The 12,610-nt window shown below is 47.3% G+C and overlaps 1 protein-coding gene across 1 annotated transcript in view; it reads right to left on the bottom strand.

The window, feature by feature from the left end:
- LOC104468954 (serine/threonine-protein kinase 11-interacting protein) overlaps positions 1-12,610 on the bottom strand; it is a gene marked incomplete at its 5' end in the record, with an annotated part of 17,208 nt that overhangs the window by 4,293 nt on the left and 305 nt on the right. The window contains 15 exons of the mRNA XM_010083254.1: positions 9-231; positions 1,725-1,920; positions 2,699-2,809; positions 3,756-3,946; positions 4,128-4,490; positions 4,599-4,680; positions 4,974-5,141; positions 5,652-5,693; positions 6,743-6,832; positions 7,456-7,559; positions 7,736-7,865; positions 8,848-8,919; positions 9,125-9,232; positions 10,186-10,281; positions 10,597-10,671. Coding sequence (XP_010081556.1) covers positions 9-231; positions 1,725-1,920; positions 2,699-2,809; positions 3,756-3,946; positions 4,128-4,490; positions 4,599-4,680; positions 4,974-5,141; positions 5,652-5,693; positions 6,743-6,832; positions 7,456-7,559; positions 7,736-7,865; positions 8,848-8,919; positions 9,125-9,232; positions 10,186-10,281; positions 10,597-10,671 — 2,051 coding nt within the window. The remainder of the gene's footprint in view (positions 1-8; positions 232-1,724; positions 1,921-2,698; positions 2,810-3,755; positions 3,947-4,127; positions 4,491-4,598; positions 4,681-4,973; positions 5,142-5,651; positions 5,694-6,742; positions 6,833-7,455; positions 7,560-7,735; positions 7,866-8,847; positions 8,920-9,124; positions 9,233-10,185; positions 10,282-10,596; positions 10,672-12,610) is intronic.

The following is a 12,610-nucleotide window of genomic DNA, read 5'->3' as shown; positions in this document are numbered from 1 at the left end:
TCCCCCCCCCGCCGATGTAGAACTTCCCACTCTCACTGGCCAGGGCAGGTGCTTCCTCTGGGCCTTCCTGCTGGCTACCTCCCTCCAGGACAGAGTCTGACAGGTCCTCACTCGTGCTATCAGGGCCAGGTGGCACAGGTGTGCTGGAGCACACCTCTGAAGGCAGGATGACCACATGGTCACTGGAACAACTGGGACAGGCAGCTATGGGCTCACCAGCTGCTGCAGCATCTGTGGAAGATTTCATCAGGGATAAAGAAAAAGTAGAACAGCTCTCCCCAACAAGATTTTACTTTTTTTTTTTTTTTAAAAAAAAAAAAAAAACTCTGCAAACCACAAACCATCCCTTTCAAAGTAGACAGTAGTTATAGTCCAACTGGAGCAGCTTGTTGAGCAACTCTGTTCAGTATCACATCCTACACACCTCCCCTCACAAATCAACAAGAAATTCTGGATCAGTGCCAACATTCACTTGAAATAACTCTATTCAGATTTAGGGTGACCAATGTGTGCTGTAGGTGCAACCAAAACTACATCAGGGTTTTGGCTCATGCCTTTCCTTCACTTCACGGCCACAAGTCCTTACACAACCTTTGAAGCCCAAGCTCATGACCAGCTTCCTTAGCCACCTCCATCCCCAGCCTGGTTTATCCTCCAGTCAGCCAAACCAGAAGCATGCCATGTCCCTTCTCCAGCTGTCCTCATCCCTCCTGACCCCAGCTCCTGATGCTTCACCCACACCACAGCAGACTCCCAGCTGAATCCTGGGACTCCCACTATCCTGAAGGGGGGTAGGAGAAAGTGTCCCAGGGTGGAAGAAAGTGCTGCAGCCAGGATAGCAACTCTGCCCTCACTACAGTTCTTTAAACCCAGGATACTTCATCAAATGAACAGTATCTTCTGAGCTAAAGCTGGGCACTCACCACTTTGAAAAACTCAGCAATCCAAAGGCACTTATTTAGTACTAGCCATGTCTCAGCCAAAATACCACGTCTAGTTTCAGACACCCAAAGAAAAATTTGGACAAATGGGAAAGAGGACAAAGGAGACAAGCAAGAATAACTGCATTGTATGAGATATGACTGACAAGCAAATTATCTAGGGAGTTGAGTTTATTTAGTCTAGACGGCAGAGGACAGGACTAGTTGTGGGGGGAGAACAATGGCCCTCAAGTACAAAGAAAGGGGTAATTCATTCCCCATAAGGGAAGCAAGAGTGAGATTAAGATCACAGTGAGGGAGACTTAGGTGAGGGTTCCGTCTGTTTTTCTGATGTCTAACAGCCAAAGCTTTACCTGAAATACCGGAGATGATTCCCCAGAAGCCTCTGTTAGCAAAAGCCCTTTAGAACAAAGTGTCAGAACTGACCATAGTTTCAACAGCACAAGAGACTACATGACCTCTAAGGCCTCTCCCAGACTTCAGATTTCTGTGGACCATCTGCAGTTTCCAGCACCTCTGTGTTCTCCCAGACCCCAGGCCACCCACAACAGGAGTGCTGTTTGCAGTGTTACTAAAACAGTGGCTTACTCCTGCCAGTGAAAAAGGCAGGCTCTTCCCAGTCCAAGTGGGCCAAGTGAGAGTACATCCCATAACAGGTTTTAACTCCAGTACAGCCCAAGGCATCACCCTCTTCTATACATGCCATGCTCTGTACCACAGCTACCATTCTGGCAGTCTGCCTGGGCACTAGCAAGCATCCTTTTTCTGGGCACTACATCGTACCTTGATTTGAGGCAACTAGGGTTTCCAGGATTTTGGTGTCGCCAACCTCTGAAGGATAGGAACCTTGATGCCAGGGAGCCAGGGACTGTGAAAACTCCTGTTTGCATTTCAGGCACTGGAGCTTCATGGTTCCCTTCTCCTGGTCCTGATTTCGTCGATTCTCCTCAACAGCCGGGGACAACACTTCAAGGACACACTAAAAGTAGCAGCATAAAGAGTGATAGCAGGCAGCTATAACTGTCCTAATAAGAGCAAGCCTCTGACATCAGCAAGTGTACTCACATGCCTCATTACAGCATTTCAGACTGCAAGGGGTGCAGGGCAATTTCCCAGCTACCAGACTACAACAGCCAGTCTGTGCAAGACTTGCCAAGGGCATGGAGCTTCACCACAGAAGACCAAGAGAACCTGTTTTTGCAGGTCTGTGCCTTGTGTCTACATATTGACACTCTCCCTGAAACTGTGGTCTCAAAGGTCCCAGCTATTTGTGCCTTCTCTGTAACAACTTGTTTAAATGTATTTAAACAACACTACCTTGAGAAAAATACTTGAATTAGAGACCAGAGTCACTACAGCAGCTGTACCAGAGCTGCCATAGCACTGACTCTCTCACTGTCCAGAGGGCTAAGTACAGGCTAGCGCATCACTCAGCACCCAGGAAACATTATGTTGCACACGTGCAACAAGTAACGATCACTAACTTGACTACTAACTTTTCTCCCTCAGAGGGAGAAAACTGCAAGGCTTTCTCCTTGAGAGAACCCTTTATGCTCCAGGAGCTCTACTGCCCATGGTCACGCTCATGGGGCCCTCCACAAGTCATCTGTGCAGCAGGAAAAATCCTGAGCTTACAAGCCAGACATGGGCTGACACAGGGCAGCAGAGGTACACGTGCTCTGAGAACAGGGGCCCTTGTGCTGGCTGGAAGAATTCAGTGTCTTCCATTAACGCTGCCCCCCTCCAGCCTCCTCTACCTGTAGGCACTGCTCTGGGCAGTCGTCAAGCACCACATATTTTCGCTTCTGCCGGTCCTTGCGAATGTAGCTGAAGTGCAATGTGATGACAGGGAAAACTCGCTCCAGGTCCTGTAGGAGATAGAAAACACCAGTGTTAGGAAGAGGGTGAAGCATACAGTATACAGACTACATTTGTTTGCAAGTGGCTGGAACGTGGCCATACAAGCACTTAATTTAGTAAGCCTTGAGTAACCTTCCACAGCTGATAACATTTGGGAGACTGGTAAAATGGGCACAAGAAATAAATAAAAAGAAACAAAGCTCACGAGTGCTGAGGACAACAGTAAGTTTCAAGACCCAGAACAAAGTACCTCAAACAAAACACCTTTTCAAGAAGGTATTTCAGAAGAATATCAAGCCACAAACGTTCAAGAGGTACAAGGGCAGGAAGGAAAAAATGAGTTGGAGCTTTTGGAGAAAACAGCATTAGAGAAGCCTGTGAACACATCCATGCACACACTGAATGTTAAAATCCTACCATGAGGAAAAAGAGATTTTTGAACTCCCTTTCTAAAGAGCCATAAAAGCAAAATAGGGCTGATAGTGTTAAAGCATGCACCTAGAGCAACAGGAAAACCACCCACTAAGATACCTGTAGCTTTCTAAACACTAGGCTCAGTGATGCACTGTCTAAGAAAAAATGCAATTCACAAACAGTCCTCCAAGGCCAGGTGATGTCCCAGCGAGGAATGGATGGGAAGAAGGTATACATTTCATTTAAGCTCCTCTTGAGAAGTCTCTCCTTCCTGTGCACTGGAACAAGTCCAGACATTGTCTTTTTTAACTCCATCTTTGGAACAGAATTGGTGCTGGCTTCTGCTGCATTATCACAAGTACTCTAAGGAATACAGATGCTGTTAGATACACATGCATTGAGTGGAAGAGAAGCTCAATCAACCAGGCTTTGCAGGAGCTAGGAAAAGACCTGCAGGGTACTGAAACAGAAGCCCAAATCCAGAACGCAGGCCCACACAAGGAGTAAGATGCCAGAGGTTCATATAGAGGCATAACTCACCATCCTCTTCCAGTTCATCTCGGAGGTCTCCACCTTCTGTAAGCATTTCAGCTCCAGTTTGTGGAGGACTCTGGCAGCTTTCAGTTCCACCTCAATCACATGCTTAGCTGTGACTCGCAGGAAGATCCAGTCTGGCTCTGGGTCCCCTTCACCTTCTATTTGGCTCACCAGCACTGGCTGGCAAAGGTCCACTGCCGAACAAGACATGGTACAGGTCAGTACACACAGCAGGCCTTCAGGCCTGCTTGGCCCACGTCCTTAGAATTCCCACAATACTGGGCAGCACAATAAAGCTTCAGCAATATCACATTTGATCCATCTATTCTATCATCACCCAAGCCCTCAAATACAGCAGTGAAAGGACCTGTTTACCTTCTGGCTTCTCCTCTTCTTCCTCCCCCAGCATTAGCTCATCTGCCTCCTCTTCTCCTCTCTGTTCTTCCACAGGCTCATCCAGCTCTACTTCAGGCTCTTCCTCCTTCTCAGTATCATCCAAAGGAGGAGAGGATACTTTCTGGGATACCTGGGGTTTTCCTTGCTCTGGGTCAGAGCTCTCACTCTGCAAGTCCTCTGCAGCAGGTCTGCCTGCAATCTCATCTGCAGAACGGCTACGGCACATGACAGGTACTTGGTCATGCTCCTCCAGGTGTCTCTTGTACTGCAGCCAGTCAACACCAAAGCGATCTCTGAAGCTGTCCAAGCGCTTCATCTCCTTCTGATGCTGTAGGACCAGGCCTATGAAGAGAAAACTCAGGAAGTATGAAGATAGTCACCAGGCCAGAGCACTCCTCTTACTGGGGGCGGTTCAGTTGCTGTGTTACTGAGGAAGGAAACAAGCCTCACCAGCAGAGAGAGGTAAAACCCGGGGCTCATGTTCTGTGTCACTGGGCTCTGAAATGCTCGCTCTGCGTACTTTGACTTTTCCCTGGAACAAACAGGATAAGAATAGTTGGGAGGCACCAGAAAAACCAAAACAGCATCTGATGAGGGGCTCTGCCAAGCTGAAGGGTTCATAGCTGTTACAGTGCAGAAACACACCATGAAACATTTGTCACAGTATATTGACTGACATTTAGCCCAGCCCCTTCCTAACACACAGCAGCACAGAGTCTCACTACCACACAGTCAGTACAAAACCGCATCCCACCGCAGGAGGCTTTTATGCCGAGGCAGAGCCCCTTGACCTAACATGGTTAAGAAGTTTTCTCACTCCCAGACCTTGCTTTTCTTCCGAGGGAGCCTGACAGACACATTCTCCGCTGGGGACTGACTGTCGCTGAAGTCTGCAGCACAGGAACTGTCCAGAGCACTGCGGTCCAGTGCAGTCTTCTCTGAGGTAGAAGTGTGGATGGACTGTGACACACTTTGCACAAGTCTTGGAAGGTGCTAAAGCCAAAAGAAGAGAATGCTGCCTGCTGAGTGCAAAGGGGGGACAACGTAACCAAGCTACAAGTCAGGCTGACAACTTCCCTGCCTCTCACCCCAAACGTTCACCATCTCAGTCAAAGTGGTGACAACAGATCCTGCCTGGTTGACCAGATTGTTTATCACAATTTAAATCTCTGATTTAACTCAATCTCTGCCCTTCTTAAAAACAGCAGATGGGAAACTGGTAACTGTTTGTTTTGCTGACATGTAATTGGAGTGTCAAGTACCAGACAGTACCTGAAAAGGAAACAGGCAAGGCTCCAAGTTCTGCAAGGCTACATAGGACAGAATAAGTTACACTGGCCAGTCCCAACAATTACAGGAATCAACATGGAGTGAGCCAAAATTAACTATGTCAAAGAGTAAAGGCAGCCCATACAGATTTAATGGGACACATCACAATGAAAAAACCTGTCAGAGTTCCCACTCCCAAAGCCAGTAAGATCAGTTTACAGCAACAGTACTTACCATTAGGTCTGAGGAAGAGAGTGGCTCCCCATCCAAGAGGAACTGTAATTAGAGACCCATTTGGCATCAGATTCCATTTGCCTGGCACATATTCAGGGCAACATCTGCTGACTCCTGTTCCCCTTCAGGCCACCCTAGGGTTGGGATCCCTGGCACAAAACTGGAAAAACTACCAGAAGCAACCCTGTTCCTGCCTATCCATCACTCTTTTAGTTATAGCTACCTGACCTAATAGCATACAAGGCCAGAAGGGACCACTGTGGTCTTCCTGTTTACAGACTTCACAACTCCCAGAAACGTATCCAAGACAGTTTGCAGAAGAGACAGAACAGATTATTCTGTAACAACTCACACTTTCACCTCAAACCTTGTACCCTGCTTCTAGCCCGAGTCTACGTAGCTTCCAGTAACTTGAGCTCAGTGAAACCTTGTTCCAAGATGCCGTTTGAAGACAATGAATCCAGCCATCTGCCACCAATATGAAGGGCAGACCAGATCTGGAACACCTCTGACCCTTAGTAAGCAAGTTTACTTTGCTAAATTGCCAGAATGATGTCTTTGCTGGCTTCCTTATTTAAAATCAGATTACCAAGAATTGACCTAAGTACCAGAGTGCAAAGGAGACAGTGATGACACCTAGCTGGGAGCAGAGTGATGGGGAGAAAGAAAGAAGTGGCCATGGTTGCCAAAGGAGCATGTAACTAGGCAAGGTGAGCCAAGACAGCAAGTTTCTTCTTTGCAAAGTCCAGCTATATAGTCACTATGTAGCAGGAACAGAGTAAAGTTTTGGGACCATCAGTGAGCAAAACTGATGAAGTAGACAGGGAGGACATATTAAGATCTGAGGCCTTGCAAACCATAGATTAGAATTCAACTCTGTCTGCCCTGGGGAGGACACCACATAAAAATAGAAGGATAAACTACTCTACCCAAAAAAAAAACCCCAAAACCAAAACACAAACCAATCACCACTGTTACACCACTGGAATAAATTTTCAGGTTAATGAATTCTTTCCTCTCAGTTGCCCCCAAGTGTCAGAACACCCTACACCTTCAACAGCAGGGGCAGAAGGCACGTGGTTAATACTCACGTTGGAGGAGGCTGCCCTGGGAGACACATGTACAAGGGTTGCAGACCGGTGGTTTTGATGGAACCATAATGGGTTACCCTCTAAATGCAGCTGGGTGGGAGAAACAGAGAAATTATAATTAGAAACAATATCCTATACCCTGTCCTAATCTGCCTGCAGGCTCCAAGCTTTCTCTCTGCCTCAGGAAATATCCTTGCAGTGGAATGGTGATCAAGCATTTTACAACGCTTCCTCAAATTTGTTCATCAAACAGAGAAGGAAATTGAAATACTTCCTACTCATGCCCCTAAATCATTAAGAGCTTTTCCAGTACTGACTCTGAGAAGTGTTGAGAGAACAGTTCTTTGCAGGCTATCTTCCTTCACAAGCGCTATAGTAAGCAGTTATCCTCCTCCAGACTTCTCTGAACACACAAACCCACAACAGGATTAGGGGAGGATCTTTACTGAACTTGACAGTGTTAAAATTGAAAAGAAGGAGCAAGCGGGTGGGAATGAATACATGAAAAAAAGGTTAGCTTGGGCAGGGGTCACCAAAAATAAAGGCTAAATACAGGTGTCTCTCCAAGGGTCCCCATCAGCTTCCCACACTAAAATTAAATGCTCAAGGATTGAATTGATCTATCAAAATTCTCTTGTTACCACACAGTCTCCACCTTGCCCTCTGTGACCACGACATTTCTAATCTGCTAACCCATGAGGCTTTGTGCTTACTTTTTTTAAATAGTGCAGAGTGGTCAATGGTGCCAACTGGGCATGTTCCAGCAGCAGGTTATAGGCCACATCCAGGTGCTGCAGATTCACTAGCTGTTCAACACCTGTTCAAACAAAGCAAGAATATTACAAGATATAACTTAGGAACCTCCCACATGCCCCTCTCCCCCAAAATTGAATCCTAGTAAAAACAGCTGTGCCCAAGATTTCAAGTTCTGTTCCTCCTCGAGGAAGAGAGAAAGGCCTCAAACTCAGAACTGCTCCTTCGTTGTGGGCTCACCATTAATGCTGTCAAGTTCATTGTTGCGCAGGATCAGAGCCACCAACTTGGATCGGCTGAAGATGCCAAGGTTTGGCACCTTGGACAGGAAGTTATAAGCCAGATTGAGGTACTCTAGTTCAGTAAGGGTCTGTTCAGAGAGAAGAGCAGCAGCGGATCAATTGGGACCTTAGCTCAAAGCCTGACACTGGACTCAAGACAGTGCACTAGCCCCTGCCATTCTGCCCATCCCACCAACGCCACCTAACAAGTGAGTTTGTCAAGACAATTTCTGCAGCAAGACTTCAACATTCACATTAGCAGTGGTTTGTCTAGGGGCACTCAGCATGATCTAACTGCTTTACAAAATTTGCCAGGAGCAGCTTTCTCCTTCCTCATCAACTTCAATGGAGCACAGGAAGGGACTAGACCCCCTGCCTCAGCAAAAGGACTGAACTCCCAAAAGTAGCCCTTTCTTACCTTTCCAAAGATTACAGTGAATGACATATTGTGAGCCCCACCAACTCCATTAAAAGCTGTTTTGTTGCATCTCTTAAAAGAGGCAGATCTATCCCAGCAGAGCCTGGATTTCAGTGCCATTCCCCAGAGATACACATGCCACTGTGATGGACCACCACCTTTCTAAAGTAACTGACAGAACATTTCTGAGAGTGAGAAGGCAATGCTACCGGCAGTCTGGACAAACCAAACAGCAAGTCTCTACAGTCCCATGCCTGGCTACATACTTCCCACCTGCTGCACATATTACAGCAAAGTCTTGGCCACAATGGAGCACACACTACACAGGCAACTGTACGTATATTATACGCTGTATGTATCACTGTATTTAGCACTCAGCCATATGGGAGTGCCAAGTGATACATCCAGATAACTTTCCTGTCTTAGAGGTGATGAGGACCCTTGCCTTCTCTGCCTCAGTGCCACAGGGGCTGCACATACAGGACAACAGTTTCAAAGCTGCAAGAACTAGCTCTAAATCACATGCCTGCTGGGCCACATACCCAATTTCTTTCGTTATACTTCATCTAGCAAGCACACGGTCAATGATTACAGCACTTTAGCAGTGTCCTCTCCGTACCAGGAAGCTCCGGTGCTCAGCCCAAGATACTCACCATTAAATAGTGCTCACAATCCTGGATCTTGTTGTGACTCAAATCCAAGATCCTCAGAGCATTCAGTAATTGCTGACGGACAGAAAGATACTAGATCAGATCCTACAAATGTCTCCACTGCAGCATGGAAACCCTGTTCTGTTGGGAGAGGCCAGCAAAATTAACACTGCCTACTCCCTTCCCACCCAGACCTAGCAGCATCAGTGAAGGAGTGCCCAGTTCTTGGCTGTCATCATCTCTCTTCCCCTCAGTCATGCAGGAAGGATGCCCCACTCACCAGTGAGTCATCCAAGGCAGTGATGGAGTTATAGCTGAAGTTCACGGTCTGCAGTTCCAGCCAAGGGAGAGCACAGCTCAGATCTCCACCACATGCTGAAATGATTTCCTAGGAAGAAGCGAGGAGCCATTCCTTGGTGAGTACTAGCTGTTACAGTAACAGCAGATGAACACAGGAGAACAGCTTGTCTAGAACAAGGCTGGCATGCTGTGCCTTACAGACCCTGCCTTGCCTGGAGTGGCAGTGACTTTTATGTCACCAATTCAAGTATTTGGAGGTGATGGCAATTCCATGCCTAGATATTTAGAAAGAAAGGGCAATGCTTTTGCTTCCTACACTCAAGCTGCAATAGTTAACCTAACATTACAATTCATAGACTCTGAACGCTAAGCACAAAGATTCATGCCAACAAAACCTTTTTCAGACCTCCATCAAACCACAGACCCAGAAGAAAGATACACACACTCTGGCCAAACAGCTTGTGCTCTGGCAGGCAATACAAGCTCTCAAAGCACTCCCTACCAGCAGCCCCTATGCCCCAGCAGGCAGCTGCTTCTGTGCCACAGACAGAAGCCCAGAGCTCCACAGTTGGCACAGCCCATGCTACTCAGTTCTCCGTGGTTGGAGCTTGCCTTTATGTCTCAGAAACCCCCTGGGCAGCAGTGCAGATAAGACACTGGGGCACAGCATTCCCTCTGACAATCAGCTCTAATTTACGACTGCTGAGTTACAATAAAATAAACTTCGATCAGCTGCAGGCCTCTGAACGTTGAAACCACCAGAGACATAAAACAGTCAGACCTAGCTGATACAAATATAGGCTGGAGCCAGAAGCATCTAAAAAGGTGACTACAGAGCATGTGTATCCAACCAGGGAATACCGCAACACTGTTTGAGCCAGGAGTAGGACCCCAGAACAGGAAAGGGAGAAAAAGCCATATACAACATGGATAGATAAGATGGTTAACATTGTCTCCTACACCCTTCCTGCATGAATGGTTGTAGGATCAAGACAGCCTTTCTCCTGCAATTTCTCCCATGAGCTGTATAGAGACACTCACCTCCAGCGTACTGATACATTTGCAACATGTTAGAGATTCCAGCTGAGAATAGACAAATCGCAGTCCCCGGAGGCAGTGTGGAGGGACAGACCTCAACTGCAGCAGAGGTGAGAAAGCAAGGACAACATACATCAAAATATTACAGTGTAAGAGTAGCTGCCATCCCAGGCTCATCTCTGCAAGGGATCTCTCATTTCGCTGCTGGAGCCTCCCTCCCTCCCTAACGTTCCAGCCCTTGCTCATATCCAAGCTTCACCCCAAGCAAGCATTGCAGGAGTTTAGACTTAGCTTTCTAGGAAAACCACAAAAGTCTACCCAGTTTTCAGGAGTACAGGCACTCTGTAACCACAAAACTAAGTCAGGAAAAGCCAAACAGCAAGACACAAAGCCAGTTTTGCCTTCTATACTTACTTCCAGATGCCGGAGGGACTTGAAAGGGAAGATCTTCACAGCAGATTGCAAAACACGGTTTGGAACATGAATGAGCTAGAGAAATGAGAAAAGAAGTCTCATATCAAGCTCTATTTGTGCCACAATACAGCCCTCGTGATGCACCAACTGCAGCACCTTGAACAGCGCCCCCATCCAGCTCGGCTGTTCGCTAACAGGCTCTCCCCCCATGCTTGCCCTCTGGCCCCACAGTTCAATAGAGGTCAAAGAGAAAAGCGTATGCGCTTGCACAAGACCACAGCCTGCCAGACCATAGAGCTCCTTTCCTTCTCCCCTGCCCACGCAGCTTCACTGCTTTCAGAACCACAGGGAGGTCTGACAGCTGGATTCCTCATCAGTCACCACTAACAAATCTACTAAATAAAGACAAATTTAACCACTGAATCTATGTTTATCAAGCAATAGAGCTGAACTAGCACACTGGTGGGATGTGTGCATGTTCACTAGAACAGGCCAAATAAGGTAAATCACAAGCAGGTACAATGGAAGACACAGTTGGTCTCCAAGACACTGTCAGCATTAGACTCAGGCTCCTTTACCACAGGGCAGTTAGGCTCTGTCCATGTACCCCAAAGGAGCTTATTAAATCCAACTTCTTATGCTTTCTATGGACAGTGCATAAGCAGTATCTCAGGTGAAGTGAGTAACGAAGTAGTTAACGCTCCCACTGCGGACACCAGAGTACAACTGGAGAAACCATCTCTGCCAGCTACATCCACATTCACGCAGAAGTGACTCATCAGGTGCGGAACAGACATCCCAAGGCCCCATCAGCACTACCACTTCCACAGCTCCAGCCCTGGTGGCAATGAATCACTGCCCTGTGGCTTGCCAGCACTAATGCAGCATGTTGAACAGGACCATTTGCAGGGGAAGCTTGCACTGGGAAGCTCTGATGATCAGTTTTAGCGAAGTTTATTACAGATGGCATCCTTGCTCTGTGTTCTGACCCCCTCCTCTCCCTCTGCTGTCTTAAGAATCTGATCAGGCTGATACAAATTATTGGTTTCTCCAAGCAAATCAGTTACTACACCACAATGGGTAGCTTCCCCTTCTTTACAGGGTTGTTACAGAAAGAGCCCATTTTTTGCATTAATACAAGCACTCACCACAACATCCTCCCGACGGCAGTGTCCATCCCTGTCTCCTCCTGCCAGGGCACCTGTGTTTCTCCACAGGCTCTGGGCCCCACTCCAATCTCCATCCTCAGCACACTGCTACAAAACCCTCCCAACAACATTCAGATAATCGTTCCAATCTGTCTCATACAAAAAACATTTTAAAGACATCACAGGCTGTAGTGCTCAGCCACAACACCTCCTGAGCACCACTGTGGGACCTAAGAATAGCTGCCAACTCCCCTTCCTCTTTCAGGCCCATTTCACCTCTACTACCCTCCTAGCAGGGCCTCAGCACCGCGTATAATCATGTGCTGCCTCGTAGCACATGCCGCCTTTCAAAAAGCCCTCTAAAGAATCCCTAACTCTGTACTTTTATCTCTATTACAGCCTTCTTAAAATTAACAAGGACACATTACCAGCAATATCCCACACTGTGAAACAGATCAACCAGAACCACTGCCCAGGCAGGAGCATGTAAAACTCAGAAATAAGAAGCAGGAGGTCTCAGAGTAGCAGGGGCAAATACCCCAGCTCTGCTGCCTTGTGCAGCTAAATCATCACTCAGGGAGGACTCAGCTGTGCTCAGCTGCCAGCTACTGCCTGAATTGCTCAAGCATTTCAGGAAATAATCATTTTCCCAACAATGTCAACAGCTTAACAAGGTCAGAACATAATTAACCCCTGCTGCCACAGTTTTTAACTCTGAAAAACTTTCTGCGGAGTTGCAGGGCTGATCCTATATGAAGCAGCTACACAGTATCATGCTGAACTGACTTAAGGCAACAGCCCTGCCAGAGCTACCTGATCCGTGTAGCACGAAGAGATCAGTGGGCACCAAAGGAGGCCGCTCTGCA

This window comes from Pterocles gutturalis, unplaced genomic scaffold (genome assembly GCF_000699245.1).
Source record: "Pterocles gutturalis isolate BGI_N339 unplaced genomic scaffold, ASM69924v1 scaffold28790, whole genome shotgun sequence".
In the NCBI taxonomy this organism is placed as follows: domain Eukaryota; kingdom Metazoa; phylum Chordata; class Aves; order Pterocliformes; family Pteroclidae; genus Pterocles; species Pterocles gutturalis.
This window is presented reverse-complemented; position numbering and strand designations above follow the sequence as displayed.